The sequence below is a fragment of the Rhododendron vialii genome, chromosome 4a (genome assembly GCF_030253575.1).
Source record: "Rhododendron vialii isolate Sample 1 chromosome 4a, ASM3025357v1".
In the NCBI taxonomy this organism is placed as follows: Eukaryota; Viridiplantae; Streptophyta; class Magnoliopsida; order Ericales; family Ericaceae; genus Rhododendron; species Rhododendron vialii.
This window is the reverse complement of record NC_080560.1, coordinates 16664494-16690570: the sequence shown is the minus strand read 5'-3', so window position 1 is coordinate 16690570 and position 26077 is coordinate 16664494. Positions and strand designations below refer to the sequence as shown.

General features: G+C 37.8%; 2 protein-coding genes across 4 annotated transcripts; one reads left to right on the top strand and one right to left on the bottom strand.

Moving 5' to 3' along the window:
• Nucleotides 1-1354: 1354 nt before the first annotated feature.
• Nucleotides 1355-9564, top strand: LOC131322385 (pentatricopeptide repeat-containing protein At1g80270, mitochondrial). The gene is made up of 3 exons (XM_058353694.1): nt 1355-1548; nt 3235-3838; nt 8166-9564. Exons 1-3 carry the CDS (start codon nt 1514-1516, stop codon nt 9411-9413), a joined length of 1887 nt encoding a protein of 628 aa, XP_058209677.1. The 5' UTR covers nt 1355-1513; the 3' UTR covers nt 9414-9564.
• A 10967-nt stretch (nt 9565-20531) lies between these two features.
• Nucleotides 20532-25254, bottom strand: LOC131323251 (uncharacterized). 3 transcript variants are annotated; one of them, XM_058354942.1, is made up of 3 exons: nt 25118-25254; nt 21733-21884; nt 20532-20810 (listed from the first exon to the last, which is right to left on the bottom strand). In XM_058354942.1, exons 2-3 carry the CDS (start codon nt 21853-21855, stop codon nt 20727-20729), a joined length of 207 nt encoding a protein of 68 aa, XP_058210925.1. In that variant the 5' UTR covers nt 21856-21884; nt 25118-25254; the 3' UTR covers nt 20532-20726. The 3 variants fall into 3 exon arrangements, with proteins under 3 accessions (XP_058210925.1, XP_058210928.1, XP_058210926.1); XM_058354945.1 differs by lacking the exon at nt 25118-25254 and having other exon boundaries at nt 20532-20750; nt 20784-20810; nt 21733-22604; XM_058354943.1 differs by lacking the exon at nt 25118-25254 and having other exon boundaries at nt 20532-20734; nt 20768-20810; nt 21733-22367.
• Nucleotides 25255-26077: the final 823 nt, after the last annotated feature.

The following is a 26077-nucleotide window of genomic DNA, read 5'->3' as shown; positions in this document are numbered from 1 at the left end:
TAGTACATTACATAACATAAAAGAACCGGAAAAGAAACAAACTTCTGAAACTCAACTAGGGTTACCCGTAATTTATACGAAAAAACTACGATTTACTCATTATATTTTATGTACATCTACACTATATCCCATTATTAAGATAAAATACTAAAATTGGTGGAAAAAAGTGTTAACATTACTAACAATTTATTATATAAAAATACACATATATATTATTTATATAAAATAAATATCTCACGGTCCGGTTCGGTTAATCCACGGTTTCATAATGAAAATCCGTGGACCGAACCGCGAGTCACGGTTTTCTTATTTTTCAATCCGTGTTCGGACCATTAATCCACGGACAAAATCCAAAAGGTACGGATCAGTTCGGTCCGGACCAGTTTCACGGTTCACCGGATTTTTTGAGCAGCCCTAATTGCTATAGTTGGGCTCATTTTTTTTATACCTAAACCCAAAATTGGAGTACAAAAAACTAAAAATCCATCTCCAATGTCCTACCCTTTTTCTACCCATTTTTCTTATCCAAAAATGTGGAGAGACCCAAAACCATACCTTTTTTTTTTCTCAATACCTATTTTCACTTTCTTTTTATGAACAAATGTGCCACTTTGACCTATATATTGGAGGAAAAACATAAATAAATAAAACATGAAGCTTTTGACCCATATATATGGGTAAAAGAATTGGTGAAAGCTGGAAATAGGGATGACCACTTCGGCTGATCCGACCCCACCCGCCCTAAATGGGTAGAGCATTCGGAATTTTTTTTGGTTATCAAGAAGGATTCGGAAATGAATTTTTAAAAAGTTGAGTAATGGTTAGGGATGGATATGTGTCTTTCCCTACCCCAAACTTGCTTCACTTTGGTCCCCCGCTTCAATCCCCGCCCGCCCCGAAAACCCCGTTATATGTATATCCACATATTAGTTTTAGCATTTTAGGTTAGGGTCTCACTTTCACACATCACATTTCTCATTCATGAGCTCTATGTTTCCCCAACTATTTCTAAGACTTTGAGTACTTATGTAATTTATAGTTTGTTTTTTCGTATATTGGCTTTGCGTACTTAAGGTGAGGATCCTTAATTTTTCGTTTAGGGTGGGGATGAAGGTTAAAAAAAAATCTCTGATGGAGATTGGGGCAAAGAGAGGATTAGGTAGGGGTGGTGGATCAGGGACGGAGATAGTAATATCTGCAAACCCCCCCCCCCCCCCCCCCCCCCCCCCACAAGAAACAATAGGTTGGTGTTAAATGGCAGTACGAAAAACCTGAAGGAGCCTTCATAAATATACACATTTTCATGGACTTGCTAGTAGTATATAAGTACTTGTCCCTTATTTGGCGACACTGCAGTTATCCAATTCGGCAAAATATCTCAAAAGGGTAAAGGGCACAGCAGACTATCAGACGAGGGTTTTAGGGTTTAAGAGTGGCGGAGCTTGCTTAAACGCTCTCTCTCTCTCTCTCTCATTTCATCAAGTTAGGGTTTCTGGTTTTCTCCAACATCACGATGTGGGCACTTCGTCGAGCCTCCAATCCTCTCAAGTAATCTCTCTCTCTCTCTCTCTCTCTCTCTCTCTCTCTCTCTCTCTCTCTCTATTATATAGATATGTATAAAGATATATTGACACGCACACACATAAATGTTGACTCCTAGGGCTAGCTTTGTGAGTATGAAATAGTTGAGCTCCATTTGACGTTCTATTGCACTCAATCGGGAGCATTGACATAAGTTGGTGCGTGGTGCGAAATGAAGATGTTTCAACATTTTAGGATCTTATTTATAGTCCTGAATCCTGATATACCATTTCTATTTTATTTTGGGTGCTTGGCAATTTAAGAGGGTTATATATGCAATCGTCTGTGGTATATTCTTGATTGTAAGTTAATCTCCGTCGTTGTTTGGGATACCCAAACAAAGTCCCAGCTTTAGCAAATAGTTGTATTCCTCTCGACTTGAGTGAAATGAGTGGCCAGGTAACTACTTAATGGAGTAGAGGTATCATTTGTTCGCGTTCTTCTCCTTTGGATTGAGGGATTTGATGAGAAAAGAAAAGAAAGAATTAGAGTGTTTTTGTCAAATCACGCATTTGAATCAAGTCATTTGGTGAGAAACAGAGAGAAAAGTACGAAAATGATTTTTTATTTGGCTCATCCTCCTTTCTTATTGCACCCTTTCGCACAATCCAAAGGGGCTGTCATTGTCTTGGGATGCCATTTTTCAGTAACAATAATAAAATTTGGGTGCTTAGTAATTTAGAATGGTTATGTGAATTAGGTTCTCAGGTATTTTCTTGTTTTAGGTTAATTTTAGGTGTCCACAGTTTCAAGAAATAATTTTCCTGTTACTTATCGCTTTCACTTTCCATTGACTTTATTTGACATTTTATTTTGCGAACACGCACATGAACTTAAAATATTTTCTTTACAAGATCAAAGTTAGGGTGACATTAGCTCTTGCCTCTCGGTGTTAACCGTTCTAATGCAAACTTATACATGGCTTGCTTAGAGTTATAACAAATGTAGCCTTATTATTTGCTTGATTCTTATTTGGTTATTAGGTCGATGGCTATCAAGTCTTTTTAAAAATCCTTGCCAGGATCGACACAGGAAAGCAGGCCTTGGTCTATTTAAACTATTAGTGACAGAGCACTAATTGGGCATTGAAATGCTGAGAAACAGATTTTCTTTGATGTTTGGTGCCTGCATGAAGAAATTATTGGAAGGATGAGTACTTCATTCTTTGCACGTCTGCTAGTTATGTTTTTACAATTTGGTGGCAGAACTGGTTTTTTGTATTTATCTCCTGGTTCTTGTCGTTGACTTGTTATGACAGCGATGGTCTATACTTTTATTCGTGACGAATACTATTCTTTTTGATTTCTTTTGTTGAAATATCACACATTTTGTTGATATTCTGGTAGGAATAGAAGCAGTAAAGGTGTTTTATTGTCATACGTTTTTGTTTGGATTATTAGTTTGGTAGGCTGATGATGAAGAATAATAGTACTAAGAGATCATTTAATTGTGATCTCTCTAATACTGCTCTATAATGTCTGAAGAAGACTTGCACACTTGTCTTTTACTACTACATTTTCTACACCTGCATCTGTAAATGATGGTAGTTGGTAGACGTAGCAAAACTTGAGCCGGTATTTTCGATCTCTCATCTGTTTTTCCTACTTTTATATCCTAAAGTTTTACTTTTTGGCTAATTTTGTCCGCATTCAGGAATCGAGGACTCAGCATCAGAACTTCTAGAGCTTGCTGTGTAAAATCAGAAGTGCCAAGTTGTCATTTGGATGACAAAGCTAGTAATGCTGATTCTTGCCTAGCGATATCTGAGGGATATATGTCTTTGAAGACATTTTATAGAGCAAGTCATGGTTCTCCAAGACCCTTTGTGGGACGGTGCAGTTTTTCTTCTCAGGCTGATTCAGAAAGCAGCACACAGGAAGAAGACGATTTGGAGGATGGTTTTTCTGAGCTTGAAACTCCGGCTAATGCTGATGTAATTAAAGAGAAGCATGTGGATGAAGTAAATGAAGATGAATTGATTTCTGAACCAGAGCTCTCTGAAGACGAAGATGATGATGCTGAAGGTCCTCAAAATGAGCTTGAATTATCTGATATTGAGGCAGATATTGCTGAGAAAAGATCTGCACGGATGGGAGCTTCTTCAGCATTGTTCGACGCTATCATGCGTGCTCCAGGTTTATCTGTCCAAAGTGCTTTGGATAATTGGGTTGAGGGGGGAAATGAGTTGACTCGGTCCGAAATATCCTTGGCCATGCTTAATCTTCGAAAGCGTAAAATGTACGGGAGGGCTTTGCAGGTATTTAACTCAATTATTATTGTTGTTTCATATATGTCAACTATGTTAGCTATAATTACAAGTATCCTGGCTTGTGTATTTAGTTTTAGAATCAATGTAACGTGGATCACCTGGCACCTATAAGTGCATTTTTAATTTGTACGCATGTGTTTGTTCGTCTTTAGATTGGTTTTCGGTTATTCTGAAAAATACTGTCCCTGAATCATCTTGTTGAAAAAACTCTTGGATGAAGGCCTCTAAAAAAACTGTCAACCGTGGATATTATTGCTGGATTTGATTTCATTAGATTGGACTAGAATTGTAAGTTTACTACGGTCCTAAAGATAACTCTCATGATGGTTTCCGTGTAGAACAGAGCTCAACAAAGTCTTAATGCCTATTTCTCGTGTTGGAAGGGATATGTCTTTTGTTTCCTTTTCCTCGCAGAGTCCATACATTATGGCTTAATCGCGATTTCATGAGGATAAAGTTGAATGTTATTTTTTGCCTTTTCTCATCTTAGCCAGTACCTCATGAAGTGTGGCTACTCATGTCATGTCCTTGTATAATCTTGCAATATGATCTTATATTCCTTGAGGAGGTGGAAGGTACGCTGATTGTGTACATTGGTCTTCATTTAATCATGTTTTCTGTGAGACTGTCCCTTTTAGTGACTATTTATTCTTATATTCCTCTCTTTTTCGTTTCTATTGCTAACATTTAATCAGATTAGTATCTTTGTCAATAGTCTCTTGTTGCAGCCTTGGGCTTCAGTCTGGCATAGTGATTCAATTTGTCATCTTCAGCTTCCGTGTTTCCAAGTGTTCTTTTGTTAAAAAATTTACTTGATGATTAGTAAACGGTGTTTCCCACTTTCCCTGTGAGAGATGATAGCATTGTTAATTAATCAGACATTTACCATATTTTTTGATGGCAAGACTAGCCTGTATTAACTCCTTAATGTTGGATCTCTTCAAAGAGAATTCAATTCTGTAGCTAGATGTCGCATTGTTGATGTTTTTATGGCTTGAGCATCAGAGTCGTTCGATTCGTTGGTAACAAATTATGCACCTAACCGTTGTTTGTTTTTTTCAACCTTGCTACAGACTGACCATCACGCGGGCTCACTCCAGGCGTCGTATGGATAATCCAATCCGTTTGAGAAATTTTCAAAGAAAAAAAAAATCGAGTGAGCCCCCGTAAGGGCTTTCAGGGACTGGTTAAGACGGGTGGATAGGGAGATGTGTACATTGGACGTATTTGATTCCCAGACAAACCATATTTAGGGACTTCAGGTTTTCATAGGTGCCCAAGTCCTGAAACTTGACTCTGAGAAACACAAAGAACCCATGTCTCCAGGAGAGACAAGGGGAGATGACCATCCTTTGTCATAGTTTTGACATTGTGCATCGGGGTTATACTGGGAATTAAATTATAGTCCTATGGCCTGACTGGGAATTAAATTATAGTCCTATTGCCAGTCAGAGGATGTGATGATTAGCCATGCTTCTCAGATACCTGTGCCTGTAGACAGAACTTGGTGCCCTCATTGCAGGCCAGAGATAGAGTTTTTTCGAGTTTTTGTGCTCCTTAGGTACATGTATCTTAGGTCAATCCAACTAAGGGCTAGCCCATGCCACTGACTCGGGCATGGATCATGAAGATCGAGATTGTCACAAGCTGATAGTCAGTCGGAACCTAACGGGTTTGGAACTATGGTTAGGACTTGGGAGTCAGATAGGAAACTCGACATCTTTTATGGGTAGAACTTCGTATTTCCTCCCCTTACATCGTATGGAGAGATCTCTGGTCATGATCTTGTCGACACTACCTAAGGTTTCGTACTTCAGCTTCATACTGCCTCTTTTAGTTAGACTGCTCTCTCTTCCTCTAGCTGTCTCTTGGTTCTCCCTCGCTTACATATCGTACCACCATGTTTCTTTAAATGTTGGTTGTTATGTATAGTATCAGCAAGTACATAACGGGATTTTGAACTTCCATTTGGTTATTCACTTGTATATCAGTCCATGTTGTCCACTATTGGACGATATTCGGCTCTATCACCGATACTGTTGCGTGCCCCGGTACTGAGGTTTAGAGCACTGAATACTGCGTTTTAGCAAACAATTGCCTCCTACGTATGGCACATGTGATTTGCGTAGCAGATGCATGTTCTGAAACATGATACGTGCATTCCAAAACTTTACAATCTACATGTTTTTTCTTTTGTTTCTTTACAGATTTCTTTAGGAGACAAAAATAAGTATATCTAAAGAACCAAAGTACGAAGTGACGAGTGGAGTTTTCACGACACAAGCAAAAGAAAAGGCAAGGAGTTATAATGTGGCGCAGATGTGTATTTCTTTTGGACCATTATTATTGACCCGAAAAGGTGTATTAAAGATTAGGTCTATGCGTTAGAAGAAAATTAAGTACCTTGCACGCCAATGTTTTTATTATTATTTTTAAATGGCACATGTAACCTATGCAAGTATATCCTTATCATCATACTTAAGAGCATGTGGGCGTACTACGTTTCGGTTCAAGTTCCATGTACTGAAGTGTTTGTGGCAGGTTTTGATGTTTGTTTTATTGATACAATGTGGGTTAATGGTCAGATCATGATTGTGTGGTCACATACTTGGCTGTTAATTCTGGCCATCTGTTGGAGATAGAAAAGACCACCTTGTTTAGGTGGGTTGGTATTGTCTTTATGAGTTCTGCTAAAATGAATCTGATAGCATTGACTATTGGTTTTTCGGTGAAGCCTTACCATAAGAAAGTCAAATATATGCTTCATGTGGTGAAAACCAAAAAAGGGCTTCCTTCTCTGTAGTCTGTCCCTGGTTCTTTCTTATGAGATTCTAATGAATCTACTAGATTTATTTGAGCTTCAAATGTGTCTCTTTGTAAATTTATTTGTACCTCTCTCTCTCTCTCTCTCTCATGTGTGATGCTTCATGTTTCCTTCCCATTCAATTGCATTTGCTTGTTCCACTGTATTAGAGGCTCCTTTTTTTTTTTTGTGTGCGCGCTTGTGTATAGCCCATGTATGCATTTCATGTCTGCCATTGAACTCTGTTTTTCTATTGGAGCATAATTTCACTGTAAAGATTCAAGAAGAACTTGTGCGGTGAACCCAATTGATTTCCCCTTGGTACAAGTATTGACGATTCTTTTGTCAGTTGCTTGATTTTTGAAGTATTGGCCGGTCGTTTGTATCATGTGGAACATATAGTGAAAATCTAAAGCCTTATTTATTTGCTTAAGGGAAATGATAATTCCAAAACCTTTTTTGTTTGTGCCAAACTGTAGTACATAAAACTCTTGTACCTTGCACATGGTACAAGATTTTTATGCACTATAGTTTTGACACAAACAAAAACAATTTTGGCATTAGCAACACCCTTTGCGTAAAAACTATTTTCATTTATCTCTATTCTTTTTTTGTAGTCTACTTTGATGAAACATATACTAACTCATTATGGCTTCTTCTGCTTGAAATTTTTACCTAATTTATTGTCTGACCTGTGCTTGATTCCCAGTCTGGCACAAGTGTTTGTGTATTGGTAATAAATTTTATTAACTGAAAAATGGATATTACAAGAATAATCAGAGACTCTAGCTAAGCTAGAACAAAACACTCTTCTTGCAAACAAGAGAATAAGCGCCTATTGGGTATCCAAGAAAGAAAACAAAGGTAAATCTTAATCTGAAGAACTAAAAAGCACTTGCCACACAACATAAGCATCCAAATACAAAAGGCAAAACTTTCCAACTTGAGAATGCTCTACCTTTAGGTGAGGAGGACCAACTATCCTTGTAGTAAACCCGTCTTAGCTTGTGCACGACTCATTTGATGCAGTTTATCCTTTTAAGATCCCTTCTATTTGAAGTACTACTGATACAGTCATCCTGTACACGTACTTAGATGGATCCTTCACAATATTTTCCTGCACTTTGCTGAAAAAGTTTGAGACTTCCTCTTGCAGAAAATTGGATACATGGAAGAAATAGAGGCTTTCACTCGTATATTGTCGCCAGCCTCTTTCCCATTTCCATCCCCGTTTCCATTCTTATTTTCATTCCCTTTACTACTAATCTCCTGCCTTTAGTTAAGAGTGCCGTCAATCCTTTTCTCCTTCACCCTCCAAACTTGATGTGAAGATTTGAAAGGAGGATTATGGTGAAGAATGGATAAAGGAATTACATTTAGTACATGCTTGGGGTTTCGTGGTACCTCTACATTGATCTCATAAGAAGTTCCATTAACTTTGATCTTCAAAGATAGTTTGCCATGTATGTTACTGTTGCCATTTTCCATTTGATCCATACTTATGTTTTGCAGCTCTCAGAGTGGCTTGAGTCAACGAAGCGGCTTGACTTCACTGAGAGAGATTATGCTTCTCGACTTGATTTGATTGCCAAGGTACGCGGTCTCCTGAAGGCTGAGAGCTACATTGACAAGATTCCGAAATCCTTTAGGGGAGAAGTAGTCTACCGAACCCTTTTGGCCAATTGTGTTTCCGCCAACAACGTGAAGAAAGCAGAGGAAGTGTTCAACAAGATGAAAGACCTAGAATTCCCAATCACTTGCTTTGCTTGCAATCAATTGCTTCTCCTTTATAAGAGACTTGACAAGAAGAAAATAGCCGATGTTTTGTTACTTATGGAGAAAGAGAACGTGAGACCTTCTCGCTTCACTTATAGACTCCTTATAGACACAAAAGGCCAATCCAATGACATACATGGGATGGATCAGATTGTTGAGACCATGAAAGCTGAAGGGATCGAACTTGACATCAATACACTATCCGTACTGGCTAAGCACTATGTATTCGGAGGGCTCAAAGAAAAGGCAGAGTCTATTTTGAAAGAGATGGAAGGAGGTAACATAAAAAAGAACCGGCGGGCTTGTCGGACTTTGCTTCCTCTTTATGCAGCAATGGGGAAGGGCGATGAAGTGGAGAGGGTTTGGAAAGCTTGTGAGTCTAACCCTAGAATTGACGAGTGCTTAGCTGCCATTGAAGCTTGGGGGAAACTGAATAGAATTGTTGAAGCAGAGGCAGTGTTTGGCCGGATGCAAAATACATGGAAAAAGCTAAATGCGAAGCATTATTCTACGTTATTGAAAGTTTACGCGAATCATAAGATGTTAAGTAAGGGAAAAGATCTTGTGAAGCAGATGGCAGATAGTGGGTGTCGAATTGGCCCTTTCACTTGGGATGCAGTTGTGAAGTTATATGTAGAGGCTGGGGAGGTGGAAAAGGCAGACTCAATTCTTCACAAGGCTATGCAACAGAACCGTATGAAACCAATGTTCAGTTCTTACATGACTATTATGGACCAATATTCAAGAAGAGGCGATATACGTAACTCTGAGAAGATGTTTCATCGGATGAGGCAAGATGGATACATGGGTCGGATCCGGCAGTTCCAGTCATTGATCCAGGCTTATGTTGTTGCCAAGGCTCCAGCGTATGGGATGAGGGAGAGGATGAAGGCAGATAATATATTCCCAAATAAAGCAGTGGCAGACCAGTTGGTTTCTGTTGATGCCTTTAGGAAGTCTGCGGTATCAGATTTGCTCGATTGAGGATTTCCGGGCACTCGATGACTTTTAGTGTTTAAGTTGTTTGGTACTTGATGCTTTAATCAAACTTGTGTGATTTAGGTTGAACAGTTGGGATCATCTATTGCTGTTTTGTGCTGCTGTTGAAGTTTTAACATTTCAGCCCTTAAGATCATCCCGGTTATGTCAATAAAAAACAAAGTACATCCAAAAAAGAAGAAGAAAATGCTCGAGTAATATTCACAATAGGCCGGGCACATGCATCGTCGAATTTTGACGAAATATTCCCAATAAGTTCCTGCTTATTATTTGATCCAATTTTGTCAAAATATGCGGAATTTGATTTGAACATGCATCGTGTGTTCCTCGGCCACTAGTTAATACTTCTTCTGTCCTTTTTTAAGTCACATATTGTTTTGTGTCATTTTTAATGGCTTATAACTCTACACGTATATTGTTAAAAATATATACTTCCTCCGTCCCTAAATAAGTGTTCGGCGCGCAAAACTAGGCTTTACAAAACATGCATATTTTCTATTAAAAAATTTAATTTTTTTTCACAATCTAATAGAACTCATTGCTATCTATTGATTTGTGAAAAAAAATTAATTTTTTTAACGAAACAAATGCATCTTTTTGAAGGCCTAGTTTTGCGCGCCGGACACTTATTTAGGGACGGAGGGAGTAATATGGATCTTGTTTGATAGATCTCGATTATTTTTATAAGATAATAATTTTAAAAACATAAAATATAATATACATTTAGAGATATAGATCATTAAAAATGACACACACAATCGTAATACACTTAAAAATGGATGAAGAGAGTATTAAACTAAACTGCTACTCATTCTTTAAAATCTATCAAAACCGATCAGTACCATGAAGGAAGTTTGGCTTCTATAAAAAGTTGCTGAGGGGAAGGGTACAACAATCTGGTGTAAAAAAAAAAAAAAATTCAAATACAAAAGGAAAAAGATTCTTGGCCGCATAAATGCTAAAATGAGGGACCTTCGCAGAGGAGTTGAGTTTTGTTCATCTTCCACTTAAATGGGTGAATATTATCTTTCTTTTTATTGGTTAAAATGATGTGAACTCCACCACAAAGTGATATCATGCTTACCAAAAAATGTATTGCATGGTAAACATGACATTACTTTGTAATGAGCTCCACATTATTTCAACCAATAAGAGAGAGGGTAATATTCACCATCTTTTAAAGAGGGTGAACAAAATTGCACTCCTTCGCAGAAGGGTTTTTTTTTCAACGGAAGAAGCATACCATTTAAAAAAGTCATACAACATTCACAGATTATCACCGGAATACAGATCAGGCTATATGGCATTAACAAATTGCCACCCAAAAAAACAGAGACACAGTCATGTCCTAAAGCTAATGCAGGAAAAACAAAGAGTCGCCTAAGCAAGAGCCATCGCTCATTCCACACCGTTACTCCATCCGTCCCGATTTGTTTGTCCAATCTCGACTTTTCAACTTATTAAGGAAACCAAATCTAATCCATTAATTTTGAAATTGGACAGTCAATTTTGGACATGTATAAGTCAAAAAGGGAACAAACAAATCGGGACGAAAGGAGTATCAACAAGGATCAGCTTACATGGAGCTATAGTACCCAGACACCAGACGCCTCGGGATGGCGGAGCTCCATATCAAAGATAGCATAAAAAATCGATGGATCGAAATCAACAACCCACCAGATTAAATTCGAATAGAAACCAGACTGAATCCGAACAAAAATGAAGTAAAACAAAACATACACTCCCTTTCGTCATTGAGCAGCCCTTCTCTTACGTAACCCCATATCGATCAAAGTTCTGAAGCCGATGACTCAAGAAGCCATTAAGGACCACGCGGCTGCAAACCCAGAAGTAGTGGGGCGATGAACGGCAAGCAGTTTGGGTGGAGAAGGAAAAGGGAAAACCAGATATGAAAGCAGAGATTGATTCCTCCCCTCACGCTGCCCAAAATTGGGTATAAACCCAAGGGGGATGGAGGGGAAGGAGAAGAAGAAGTGTGGCGGCTGTTTTGTTTTAGGGTTAGAGAGAGGTGCTCTCTCTTTAGAGGAATGATAGTTGAAAAAATAGCGGTTGTAACCTTGGCAGAGTAAACTATTAGAAAATCAAGGACTACCGCACTTGGTCCATCGCTTGAGCTACCGCACGCCGTGTGGAGCTTACTCTGGGCCCAAAAAATACAAAAAAAATATTCATAAATTTTAAAATAATTATTTTTGAGGTATTGTAAAAAATCACCTCCAACGAATATTAGTAGGTATGTTTTTTGAATTTGTAGAGACGAAACTTCTCGGTTTCACAGTTTCTATTTTCTATTCCATTTTCGGCTGAGGGGAAGTGTGAGAGGATATCACTTGTTTTCATCCTTATCATCTCCATCACCGCATCAATCAAACCCCCCACAAACCACCACTGGACCAGCTACTAAACAGCTCTAGAAACAGCCTCGTTTCCACCTCAAAACACCCCCAGAACAGGTCCAAAACCAACCGCGAAACAGTTTGGAAAGTACTCCAAAACAGTCCCGAACCGGCCCCAACGGAACTCCCGCGCTCGTACGTTTGATCCGCGGACCCAACTCCATCTCCACTCCATAACGCGCTCGAACTATCGGACCGAGGTAGCTAAATTCTACTACCTTCCTAATTATTTGTAGGGGAAATTACATTAAGCCCCCTCCAACTATACATTGGTAACGAGTTGCCCCCTTCATCGTTTAACTCAGACACTTAACCCCCTTCATCTTTTATCTCGCGCAAAATGGAAGATGTCGTTAACGGAATTGCTGAAATTACCAATTTACCCTCTTTCAGCCCTGATGACAAACCGGTCGTCCACTCGGTCGACCACCAAGTCGTCCACTCGGTCGACCACTCTGTCAACCGGCTAGTGTAAAATGACCTCTAACTGCTAGTTCCCACTGTAGTTCCTACCAACAAATTCCATACTAGCGTTCAACCCATTCTATACACGGACAAAACTAACCCGTTCTAGCGTTGTGTCCGTTCGATACACGGGACAATTAAAAAAAGTAGGTTGTCTTTTTTGGTAACAACTACCATTTCCAGTACTTTGTTTCTGCGTTGTAATCTTTATTGGAATGCGCTACATTAATCAACCAATACTCATTCATATTGTACCTAAGCCAAAACATGGTACTTTTCAGTCTCCATTTTCTTGTACATGTGGGATAAAAAAAAGAAGAGAACAATTAAAAGGAAGCCTATTTTCTTCCACCACGGTTCCTTCTTCAAGCATAGGACTTCCTTCTGCATTTGTCCAAATTTTTTTCTGCATTTGTTGAACTTCTTTATGCATTTGTTCTTTCACTGCTTCCAACACTTCCACTCTACTTTCCAATTCATCAACCTTTCTCTGCAACTCTGACTTACGGATCTGTAAATTCTGGGTGCTCTCTATGTTGGACTGGGTGCTCTCGGATTTTGGTGGGTTGACCCAGATGAAAAATCCACAACCGAATTTTGTCTGCAACCATAAATACAATGAGACCTAGTGCTACCTTCCATCACAGAGAGAGAGAGAGAGAGAGAGGGAGAGAGTACTGTTGGGAGGGGCAGAGAGAGAGAGAGAGAGAGAGAGAGAGTACCGTTGGGAGGGGCAGAGAAAGAGAGAGAGAGAGAGAGAGTGTGTGTGTGTACCATTGTATGTATTCTTGACTAACTGCTCAATAACGGATGGTGGTTAAGTGTCACGTACGCGATAAACGATGAAAGGGGTTAAGTGTCCAAGTTAAACGATGAAGGGGCAACTCGTTACCGAGGTATAGTTGAAGGGGGCTTATTGTAATTTTCCCTTATTTGTATGTGCATGTTGCTTAAAAATGGTGAATTTATAGGAAGTACGTTGTAATATTGATTGTGTAAGTAACAGTTTTCTAAGGAGTTTAATGCTGTTGTGACTTTGATGAATTTTCTCCCATAGTTCCCGAACTTGACATTTTATGAGATTTTAACTGAATATAACTAATCGTAGATCTGGGTAGATAACCTGGTATAGCTATCATCGGGTCTTTAATGGCAAGGGGTTGTCTGACTCACACTAGGTTTGCCCTATGCTAGAGGTTAAAGGGTAGGACAGATCTCTAGATAGAGATTCTAGATTTTACATAAGTGAAAGAGTAGGAATAAAATCAAGTGTTTCTATTTAAATTGCATTATATGTCCTGTTATTTGTAAATTATAGGTTTCGGGTAGGCTTTAGGCTTTTAGCTATGTTATCCGGGTATTCAAACACCAAGATATATGTATTGAAGAAGGAACAGAAGGACTGTATGAAGAAGGTGAAGTGACGTTGACCGATGAAGAAATTGTCGAACCTTGGGATTTGATACCCCTTGTTGATCTATAATTTTAGTTTTGTTTTTTATCTGCTCTGTGATTTTAGTTAAGTATTTTGAAATTGTACAATAAGGTATTTTGGCATAGTACATTTGAATTTGAGATGTTGTAATATTGTTACTCGAATTGGCGAGGCTTTTGCAACTTTAATGCCTCGAAAAAGGAAATCATTTTTGCAGATCTATTTTCAATATTTTAATAATGTCTTTGAAATTTGGGGCGTTACAATTCCACTCCGAGTTCCCCTCATCTTAATTTTGAAAAAATTAAAAAGACTGAAAAGATTATATAGTTTCACAATTTCAACCATAATACTTCTTATTAAATTAAGAAGAAGAGACAAATATTTATAACTCACATTGTTCGGTTAACCCAAAATTGATCTCTCCTCCAAGCCAATAGTATCACCTCCTATGGAGAATATGACAAAGGAAAAAGCATAAAAGTAGAATACATATTTAAAAAAATTAGCTTAATTTATTCAACCCAATCACTAAATCTTGAATTTCCAGAGATAAAAAACTTTTGAAGAGACATGAAGTTTGTGTTGGAAAATTGAATGGATTGGCCGGGGTGTCCTTTACTACCCTATATTCATGGTGGGGGTTTTCTCCTATTCATTGTGGGGGTTTTCCCATATTCATTTCAGGCATTCAAGGCCCGTATTCATTCCATGGCAGCAACACAAGGGTCTCCTTCAGCCTATATAAGGAGCATCCCGTTTACAAGTTCTGCTGCTTCTGCACACAGTTTTGAGAAGTTCATCAGAAATTCCTAAGTTTATTGTTTGTGTGAGAGAGAGACGGATCGACACTGAGTTAGTTCGCCAAGACATTCATCGGTGGTGTTCCGACGTTTGTGGTCCGAGCCAGATCAATTCTGGGAGACAGATGCCGAGTAACCTCAACACCCTCCAGTAGGCGGTGAATCTGTTTTGAGGATATCGTGTGAAAAACACGGATCTCGGTTCACAACTATATTTCGTATTGGGTTTGCAGTTTCTGTATCTGTTTTTCCATTCCGTTGTAATTTTGTTTCTGTAAATGTAATAGAATTCGTATTCTGAATTTCTGATTGAAACATTTTGTACAACAGTTTGAACCCTGGAATCTAGTTATTCAGCAGTGAAGCATATATTTGTCCAAAAACTTTTCATCCACACTCCATAGAACGAAGTTGCTTGGAGCGACAATGGAGCATCTTACCATGAAGTAGGTAACATACACGGATCACCAAACATTTAATCGGCAGCTAGATTATCCTGACAAGAATTTTTAAACTTACGTAAAGCCACAAAATATAAAGAATAAAATTTTTTTTAACTATCCATATATAAGTTTAGCATAATATTGACACTGATAAACCGAGCGAGGAAAATGGTATGCAAGATGAACAAGAAACGTGAGCTACCTACCTTTCCTAATAGTGAGCGAGTCGGTGCGAAAGAATAAAATTCTATATACTAATCTTTTAGGGTTTATGAATGAAAGAGAATGTGAGAAAAATCCTTTCTTTAAGATTTTGTGAACACAGATAATTCTAGTACGTAATAGAAGTAGGCAACAGTAAAAAAAATACACAAGAGCGAGCCAGCAGATCGAAGTATGGTATGCACGACTGGAAAAAATACACAAGAGCGAGCCAGAAAAATCACTTGATTCCTTACCAGACTTCTAAAAAATTCTCTTTCCTTGTTGTGTGGTATGCACGACTGGATTGGAGATATATAAAAATACTTTTCATGGTTGTATTTGAATAGCATGTATTGGAGCATGGAAAGCCTCATGAGCGTTCCACTATAATCAAGGAATTAGCCGGTAAGATATAGTTCAAAAGAGCGAGCCAGCAGATCGAAGTTAATTTGCATCAAATGTTGTGGAGAAATGTTTTAACTTTTGGCGGTCCTGCTGAACGCATGCAGCTCCTTGTGAATGAGATGCTTTTGGCTCTACTGATGATGAAAATCATGAGCCTCTTCAGGTTGGTTATATATCCGTTTGCTTTGGATTATTACTTTTAGCAAAGTCCTTGCCTAAAGGGACTATTATTTCAGTAATCACTGAAAAAACCAAGATCGATTTGCCTCGCAATTTACTACTATGGTGAAGAAATTAAATTAACCAACTAATTTAATCAAACCCTGATCTATGTGATTATGGAAGATAATTAACGGAATAAATAAAGAAGCAAGCATAACACACATATATACATGGAAAAACCCCGAGATGGGGGAAAAAACCACGGGAGGGAAGAGAGCACTATACGCAAAACGCGGAAACAAAGAGTTTCTTACAACCACGCTATGATTCCTCAATATTAGCTAAGAACCTCTTTGCTGATTCCTCATGAACCGCTCCAATAAATGCTCCTTCGTATTCAACTCTTCGAATATTTGATCTAATCGCAAGACTCCTCCTTTAGATCAACCTCCAATCGCTTTTGAACTTCTTCAAAGAATTCCTCAATATGTAGAACATGAACAAACTACCTTGAGAGAGATTATGTAAGCATATAGGTTCTAAGACCTCATCAGATCTCTCAAGGAATCAACCCACCAGTGTTTGTATAGACCATACGGACTTTTTCTCTCTCTAGAAACTTGACTGCGCAGGGTCATGTTTTGAAAGAATAACGTGCTTAGTGAATGAATAAGGCTCAGCTTGTTTAGTAATTGAGTCAACCTCAATTTTTGGCTCGTTTACCGAACGAGTCAAGCTTAACACTTCAAAACTTGGCTCAGCTCGAAAAAGTAGGCTGGGCTCGTTTACAGCCAAGCCAAGCTCGAGCACAACAAAGCTTGGCTCGACTAGTTTGCAGCCCTAATTATAAGATTGACAAGTGAATTTATGCGGAAAGGATTGGATGAGAAAATTATGTTGATTGACGAGTAAATTTATGCGGAAAGGATTGGATGAGAAACGATTATACATGTTGGAGGCCAGGGGTTAAACAAATGAAATGGGGAAAAAAAGGAATGCATTTAGATGGTTTGGTAATTTGCAACATAGACAGTTAGCTCACCCATTCAAACTTGTGATTTGGTTCGACTATACAAGTTGTGTGCAAAAAAAGCGAGAGGTATCGGAAGATTGTTAATAAAGGCATGAAGAAGTGCTTGATTATATAAGCTTCTCTAATGTAAAAGGCTAGAGAGAGAGGGACGTGAGGCAGTGAGCACTTATTGTTATGAATTAAGTGGTCTCTGATGGCAAAGGCATTTCGAACGGGTGACGTCCGGCCATGGCTTGAACACTCTCTATGATCACGGTCTTAAAAGTTAAGGTACCCAAGCCAGGAAGTATATAATATGCTCTAAATCTCCGGTGTATTTTCATGTGGTCCTGTTTCGCATTCCTTTTGAATACCCTGTGCTATTTATTGGAATCTATGAATTTTTTTGTTGGTGTCAAGTTATGTGATATATATGGGGGCTGTTTAGTATGTGTGACCGAGTAAATTTGCCTATTGTGCTAACGGCTCGAGAAGCCTCATAATAGGTTGGGTGTGGCAGGTGAGGCCGGTCATCAGTCATATACTGAGGAGGACCTGATATGAGGCCGTATTTTGTGAATTGTTGTTGACTCTATGTCGCTAATTGGTTGGTCTCATTTATTGTGAGCGTATCTATTCTCATCGTATTGTATACCTCCTGGGGGTTTGTGTTGCAGGTTGGCTGTTGGCGCATGGTCGGCGGTGTGGGATGATTAAAATTTCATTATTTCTACGTTGTAGTGGTTGTGGAACCAGGTAGTTACATACTGACTACTGATCACTAAAGTGATAAGAACTCGGGTATCTATCATTTTACAGCCCGCTGATTGCTCGTTTCCATCCCACCGTTCCAAGATGAGTTTACCAGAAAGCAATATGCCACCATTTCTTAGTTTTGTAGAGAAAGAAATGGAAGAGGAACAGGAGAGCCTACTAAATTTTGTATGACTCCAACAACGGCCAGTTTCTTAACCCATTATGCAAAACAAATGGAACAACCAGTGCGAGAAGAATCAGTTCCTGAGCATATTGTGATCAATCATGGAAGGGAATAAGGGAGCATCAGCTTTGGAATGATTACTTCTCAGTGAACCCACCTTTAGGGAAGATACATTTCGTAGAAGGATAGTGTAAATGAGGAAAAATATTTATGAGTTCAAATGGTTGGAATTTACATTTAATGTTATTTCAAAATGTATTTGTATATATTCCCTCTGTCCCATAAAGTTAGGCCCCCTACAAAATTACGTGCAATTTTCGAACTGAAAAATAAGGTGCTTATGCAATACGGATCTTCTTTAATAGATCTTGATGAGATCTTTTGAATGGTGCAAAATAATTCTTTAATTGAATGTTATTTTGAAGTTCAAAAATTGCACGTAGTTTCGTAGGGAACTGACTTTATGGGACAGAAAGAGGATTTAACATTAGATGCGGCCCCGTTCCACTAAGATTCTTATTTTTTAAGTATTTATTTTATGTTTTACGAGACATGTCATTCTCTCATAATAAATCACATTTAATTCAAAAAATACTTACTTATTTTAAATAAGTATTTATTTTAGTTAGTGGGACACAACCTCATCTTAAAGGTACAATTAATATCTTTTCAATGATCCTGATTTTATGGAAATACGATGCATAATGTGAAAGTTATATGTAATTTTTGAAATTCTAGCAAAAAGTAAATAGGATATAGTTGGTATTATAATTTGTTAATAGATCAAAAGGTTAAAATAGTGATTCTAAGAAAAAAGAGAGAAATGGAGATGAGTATCCATTTAGGAGAAGACCTTCCAAATATGGAGAATGGAAATTGAGTATCCATTTTAGAGATCCCAAATGGAGATGGATTTTTTTTTTTTGAAAAGATCATAATCACATAAAACAGAATCAGCTGAGTACATCAAAGTTCAAAAGAGTATGCAAATCAGGCGGAATACAACCCGAGGAAAATAAAACTTTTATATTGAGACAGTTAGTTGCTAGCCAATGTGCCACCTTGTTCTTTTCTCGGGGACACCAAAGGAAAGACCAGTTTCTATTGCTAGCCCAGTCAACAATGTCTTCAATTATAGTCCAGATTTCCCAAGTCTGAGTAGCAGTAGGGACGGTTAAACAAATGGAGATGGATTGGAAGGCATGAATTCTTCAGAATGGCTTTTATCAAATGGAGATGGGTTGGAGTTACTCTAAAATAACCAAATTGCAAAATGTAAGTTCGGCTTGTTTATGTTCCGAGCCAATCTTTCGCATTTTACAGCGCATTGAGATGGAGCAGCTTGATTTGTTTTACACTTGCGTTACAAACAACTTCCGAGTGGGAAACTCTCAAGTGAGCGAAAAATCTATGAGCTGAGAGGCCCCTTTCCCCGGGTAATGGCAAATCTTTATTTATTGGAGTATTATTTTTTGAAATGTCCCAAGTCTTTACTCCCTCAAACAGAGGGAGCTGCAAGAATTTAGTTTAGCGGTGAAAAAATGTAGTATAGGACAAAATTTGTATACAAAACTGTAAATAAAATAAAATACGTATCTATTATGATTGAAAACTTATCGGAGCCAGTTTATTTGGCTTTGCAAAGTTTTCTGCCCTACTTAATCACCAATTTAAGTAAGAGAATAAGTTATGTCTGGACAGTCTCATGTGGGCCTCCTTCGTGCATTTTTTTGAAAAATCCGAACCATGCATCTTGTAGAACCCCGTAAAATAATGTACCTACGCTAAAAATCAGTTTGTTCGGACATCGATAGGTATGTCAAAAGTTGAGTTTTTAAGCGGAAAAATGGACGACCGTGAACAATTTAACTTTAAAAACAGTTGACAGATCACGGTCGTCCATTTTTCCGTGTATAAACTCAACTTTTGACATACGTATCGATATCCGGACAAGCTAATTTTTTGCGTAGGTATATTATTTTGCAAGCCCTACAAGATGCATGATTCAAATTTTTCAAAAAAAAAGCGCATAAGGGCCCACACGGAGCTGTCCGGACAGCCCCTTGTTTGGATCATCCGGAAAGAACTTTTTCTCTTTAAGTAATCTTCATGTACTTCGGCTTGGCATGAATGATCCACGGCATGCCATATTGAAAACAAATTAAAATATATTTGAAGAAATATTAAATTTAGTACATTCTTTAAATGCAAGGGGTTCGCTTGAACTCCGCTCTTGCCCTCAAAATCTTCTCCCTAATATCACCACTTACAAACTTTGACAAAGTCTATTACGTTGATCATCATATCTTCACAATAAAATGTTCTAAGGGTATGTTTGGTTCGATGGAATGAAATTAACAATTAAATAAAATTGAGGTTGGAATGAAAATGGAGGAAATGAAATTGAAATATCCATTCCCATTTTTAAGCTTAGTTGTGATTAGGAATAATCATTCTCATCCACAATGAAATGATATGGCAATAATAAATATTGAAATGACACTAATAATTTTGGTGTGACAGAGAAATGAAATGACAATTCCTTTACTAAAATAAATGGTGAACCAAATATGAGAATAAGTATGCCATTGGAATGACCATTTCATTCCAACATCGATTCCATCGAACTAGACATACTCTAAGCTTGTCCGGACAAGAAACACTTCACAATTTAACAGAAGTTTCACAGGCAAATGCAAGTAATTCAACAAAAGATTACATTTGCTGTACCTTGTCAGAGTTGACAAAATTGACAAGCCTAACCTTTCCATGTAAAATTTAGATGCACATACGTACCAAAGATCACCCCTTGCACAATTTTAACCTTTCAAGAAATGATTAATAAGCTTGACTCAAATAGCTAGAGAGGATATTATCACATGAAAATTGGGTAACATTTTAATTTTTATCGCTGAAACATTTTCCAACAATACATAGCCAATTAGCTATATGCACACAAACCAAATCACATATCGTCTCTGTAGCTTGAACATGGAGTCACGATCATGTTGATTAAGAACCTTTTACCAAGGCAGCCTCACGTTCTTCACGACCCTTTGCCATGGCAGCCTCACGTTCTTCACGACGATGTTCTCTCTGAATGAATTCAATAAAAATAAGGATTTGGAAAACAGAAATAAATCCACCAGTAGTCACATCAATAAATGGACTGAGAGACAGATTACCATCAAATACGTCGAGTTGAAACAACATGAAAGTAAGCACAAACTTTGTCAACCCAGTTTTGACACATGCAGTTTATTCCCCCAGTTGCTCTAAATGTTACTATATTCTGGCTCCGTTTGTTCCGGACTCCATACATTCCGTAGTAAAATGTTTTACAATGAAGGAGATTCTACATGTACAATAATTTTGCAAAAAATACAATCTTTTGCCTTTTGCTCTCTGGTGTTTGGTTGAGAGAGAGAGAGAGAGAGAGAGAGAGAGAGAGGGGTTAAAAAACTGGGATTGATGAAGCATCCTCTCACTCGTCTTGTTTCTGTGTTTTGGAATTTCCGGAAGAACTGGTATAAGAGGGAATGGAGAACTAAGTGGTCAAAATAAACAAAAACACCCTTACTGGGTTCTACAGGTCAAACATTTTTTTATCTTATGATAGGAAACCAGCTCTATGCTTAACACTTGCAAACAATATATAACACCTCTTCCAACCAACCAAACAGCGGAAATGGGTAAACATTTTACAGCAAATATTTTCCATTGAGCTCCATTTGTTTAAGTGCAAAATGAGGAAGAATAGATCATTAGATCCATCATCCATGCCCTAGACTTCATAGGATTACTCAGTTAAGTTGGATACAAAAGATTTGTTTCAAGATAGTAGAAGATAAATCTCTTTCATAAGCCAACTTTACTTGGATTTTACAAAACGTAGATAGATTTCTTTTATATTGCAAATGTACATGGATTATGCACCCTATATAGCAAATTACTTGTAGCGAAATGTACTCTGAAAACCAAAATAATTAACATAACAATAGGGAAATAGGAAACGTACCCTTCTTTCCCAGTATGGAAGAAAACATACAAAATCATAGACTGGAGTAATGGTTGATACTAAAACGACATTGAGACCAGTAAACAACAAGAGCGCTGTCATGGGCCGGGTTCTATGTGGCATCTTTCTTTGATTTTAACAAGCTTCTTGCCCTGCAACCAAGATCATACAACATGCTAGTAATCAGCTTAAGGAAAATTAAACAAAGTTCGTTGTAGTAAGCTAAATATATTTCGGGTCCTTTTGTTACTGGCAGCGAAGAGATACATAGTCCCATAGGATTAAGTAATCCCATGAATTAATAGTGATCATGTTAATAACACCACACCCCCTCATGGTACTGTATATCCCACACTTGACAAGATTATATAGCCGATGGGTGTTCAATCCGAGTAGTAAAAATCATAACCAAACATCGGATAAGTGATCCCTTTGGACATATAGTTCACGCCGACTCATATTTGGTCAAACAAATGGACCCTTAGAGAAGTTGAAGGCAAAGATATAGACTAATGTAATCAACATTCAACAAGAACAACTTGAAATCTCTAGAAAGGAAATAAGAAATTGTTGCAGAGAGAAAATATAGTTAATACCAGAAGAATCAATCCAATTTGCAGCAAGTTAGTAACAAGCAATTGGTTTACTGAATGAAAATAGCATTCAAGAAAGACAGGCAACAGAAAGGAGTACCCCATGGACCCCACAAGATATTCGTATATGACTTGGGAGGATATTGATGTATGTGATCATTGTTCCTTTCTCATTATCCCTTAATTATTATCTCTTTAGATGTTAGGATTTTGACTTAGTATATTTCGTTGGTATTTTAGGAGTTATCTTATAAAAAAATTTAGGTCATGTTTATATTTTTATTATCTTTTGAAGAGCCTATTTAAAGGATTCTACTCATTCTATTCAGTTAGTTGATGACACATATTTGATTTTGATGATACAGGGATGCCCAAGGTTTGTTATCTTCCTTTATTTATTTTCATATATCGTCCCGCATCAAAAGGGCTTTTCTTTAGTGACATTACAATCCAGATATGGCAATATTGATAGCCAGTGGGAGACAACCAAAAAGATACGAAATGTTTGCATATAGGTGAAAAAAGAGGCTAAAATCACACTCCCTGTTATCCATTAGTCTAGAGAGGCAACATTGGCAGCCAGGGAAGAAAATACAAAAGACACACGCAAGAAACTATACTTCCCAAAATTACATATGAGAAACTGCATACAGGGAACTGGCATTTTACGCTTAGAGCAAGAGCAACAGATTAGGTAAAAAGACATTTTAGCTATTTTATCTATCTAAATTTACAAAATGGGCTCTCCAAGAGTCTTGGTAAAAGACTAGGTAAAGTTGCTAAAGCTATAGTACCTAGGTATATTTTCCTAGGCCTTGCTCACAAGCAATACCTTTTTTAATTATTCTTTCTTGAGATGTTAGCTTGTTATTTTGACTAGGGTTGTCGGAGTTTTGATGCAAAACTATCAAGCTAAACTAGATTTTGGATTGTTATTTTGCCTAGTTGTTGCACTTACCCTTAGAAGCCGGTTCCACTAACCTCATAACATCCTCCTGCCATATTCAAACACACTTTGCCATTGGTACTACAATCTATGAACATCTCCTAGCTCAAAATAATCTATATGGTCAGGTTGAGAACTTCCCGAATATGCAGAAGTTACCACAGTCCATTGCAACAACTAACAAGCATCATCTATAGAGAAGAATAGTTATTCTATTCCCTGGAAAGCATAGAAGTTTCACTGCCACAAATGAAGGGCCCACATGCAGACCATTGGGGGCCATGGTCCCCTGACTTCAAGAAATTCCTCCATATACTATGTGGTCATCCTTCAAAAGGAAAACAATATTACGTGGTCAATAACAAGGATTCCTTATTACCAATGCAGGACAGACTAATAGATTCCAGAGTACAAACCATAACCTATTGGGGTTCTAAGAAGCTCCTTTAAACCTGGCATGACCTGCCCACAGTCAGGCATTGGGGCGCAAGTTGGTATGAGCCAACCCGAAAAGCCTAAACCCAACTCTTACCAGTTAAGGGCCTAGCAAACATATAATGCAACTCAGTAAGGGATTGGACATAACTCTTTGATCCGGACTTGAATTTCGGTTCTGGTGCTAGGTAGGCTTCTAGGTCACCCTGAACAATCCAAGCCGAGGACAGTTTGAAAATTTTCTTACTTAAACATTCATCTGAGGTTAACTATTGGATTAATCTAAGAAATCTCGATCGTCAGATGAAACAAACGCCCATGTTATGCTTAATCCATCAGAAGTGTCAAACCCTATTCTTAGCTCTCCCTTTCATCTCCGACTCCCCATCTCATTCTAAGCCCTTCACCTATACTGAAGTCTCTACTTGGTCAGACTCTCTAGCCAATAGGCAATTGCACTCTGCACAAGAATGCAATCCCCCACAACCAAGTGCAGAGCTCCACACCACGCTCTCACATGATAGACAGCCTAGCTCCCACCCTGACTGCCACTCTCTCAGTTAGATCTAAAAATAGCCTCGACACCCACTCTTTCCACCTTCAGTCGTATCATGCCATGTTAATGGGTTAATGGCTATCATAACTTCCTGAGGTTTCCACAACCAGACACTCACTATCAACTCCCCACTCAATGTTATGCCCATTAGCTCATATTCTTGCCAAAATTTTATCAACTTTCACCTACCAAAACAAATAGGGACGGCTCTATTAGGGTTTGAGGGGGTTCTATTTTCACACACGATTTTATTTTATTTTCTTTAATATTGTCTGCACTAAATCATTCATACAAAGTCAAAGTAGATGAGAATTAAATTAGAATTTTGTATAAGTAGACCATATAGCTCAACAAAACAAAATAAATTAGGACTGATAAGTTCTCAATCAAAATAAATATCATTATTTTATAAGGTTTTCTATATACAAAAATAAATTTAATAGTACTTTTTTGTCACTGCTGAGTTAAAATTCAGCACCCGCCCTTGAAAACAAAGCTAGTGAATAGAGCGTGTGCCTGCCCAATTCTAGCCAGAGCCAGTGGAACCCATTGGGGATTTTTCTCAAACACTTAGATGGCCCATTTACTGAGATTGCAACTGTCACTCTCTCTCTCTCTCTCTCTCTCTCTCTCAATCGAATGAACCCAAAAGATAGCATGACCCGAGTATATATTTAGAATTGCATGACCCGAGTATATATTTCCTCTAACAACACGATTGACGAAACAACTACACTAACATAACAACAGAAAACTCGTACCGAGATGGAATAACCCATTAAACATCACAATCTTCGACACACACACACATAGATTGTTCATTGTTGAAGGGGAAGAAGAAGCTTTAAAGGTTACCGCATGCAAGAGAAAGATTCAATCGGCTGCTACCTCTTCTTCCACAAGCCTAGAGGACTAGAGGTTTGTGTTCAGCTTCTGAAACAACATTTGAATTTTGAACATTTTCCATTGAATTTGGGCTTAATCCCAAATAACAACCCACACAACCCCCACCAAACCCCCCCCCCCCCCCGAAAAAAAAAAAAAAACCCTATTTTGTTGCTTCCTAAATGAGGTGTTGTCAACAAATGAAATATACTAAAAAAAAAAAAAAAAGAGTAAGTAGTAAATTATGATACTCAACTCAATTGTTAGGATAAAAAAATAATAATAACTCAAGGGTTTTCTCTTTGTTTAAAAAAATGTGGCTGGAAAAGTTGCGTTATTTATGCCCCCGTTTAAAAGAAGGAATAAATTTTAGTTTTAGTTTTTCTAAAAGGAAAGAATTTTAGTTTTTTTTTTACATGATTTCTTGTTAAGAGAACAAATACAAAAGAATAAATTTTATTTTAGTTTACTAGGAGTACCTCACTTCATTTTTCCTGAGAATCCAATTGTAACATTCCCAACAATTGAATGAAGATAGGTTAAAAATGTTGAAATTTTCCATTTTTGATAATGTAGGGCGTCCGTGCCCAGCTTGCGCGCGCCTCAAACTAATCACTAATCTTTGTAGCCCTTTCATAGCTGGTTCACACGCTTACACGTGAGGTGACTGCAAAAATCGCTGACAATAAGAATCGAACCTAAGAACTTAAGGTTCCGTTTGAAACTTTTGAAAATGAAAGACAAAGAAAGGAAAATGGCTATGAAAAAAAGTGTGAAAAATGTTAAGGAAACTGTACTATGTTAACAACTTGGTTTCTTTCTCACTTTCTTTCTGAACCAAAGGGAAGGAAAATTTATTACTTTTCTTTTTTGTCGGTTCCCAACAAAGCCCAAGAGGGAGCAAACCCCTGAGTTCAATTGTCAAAAATG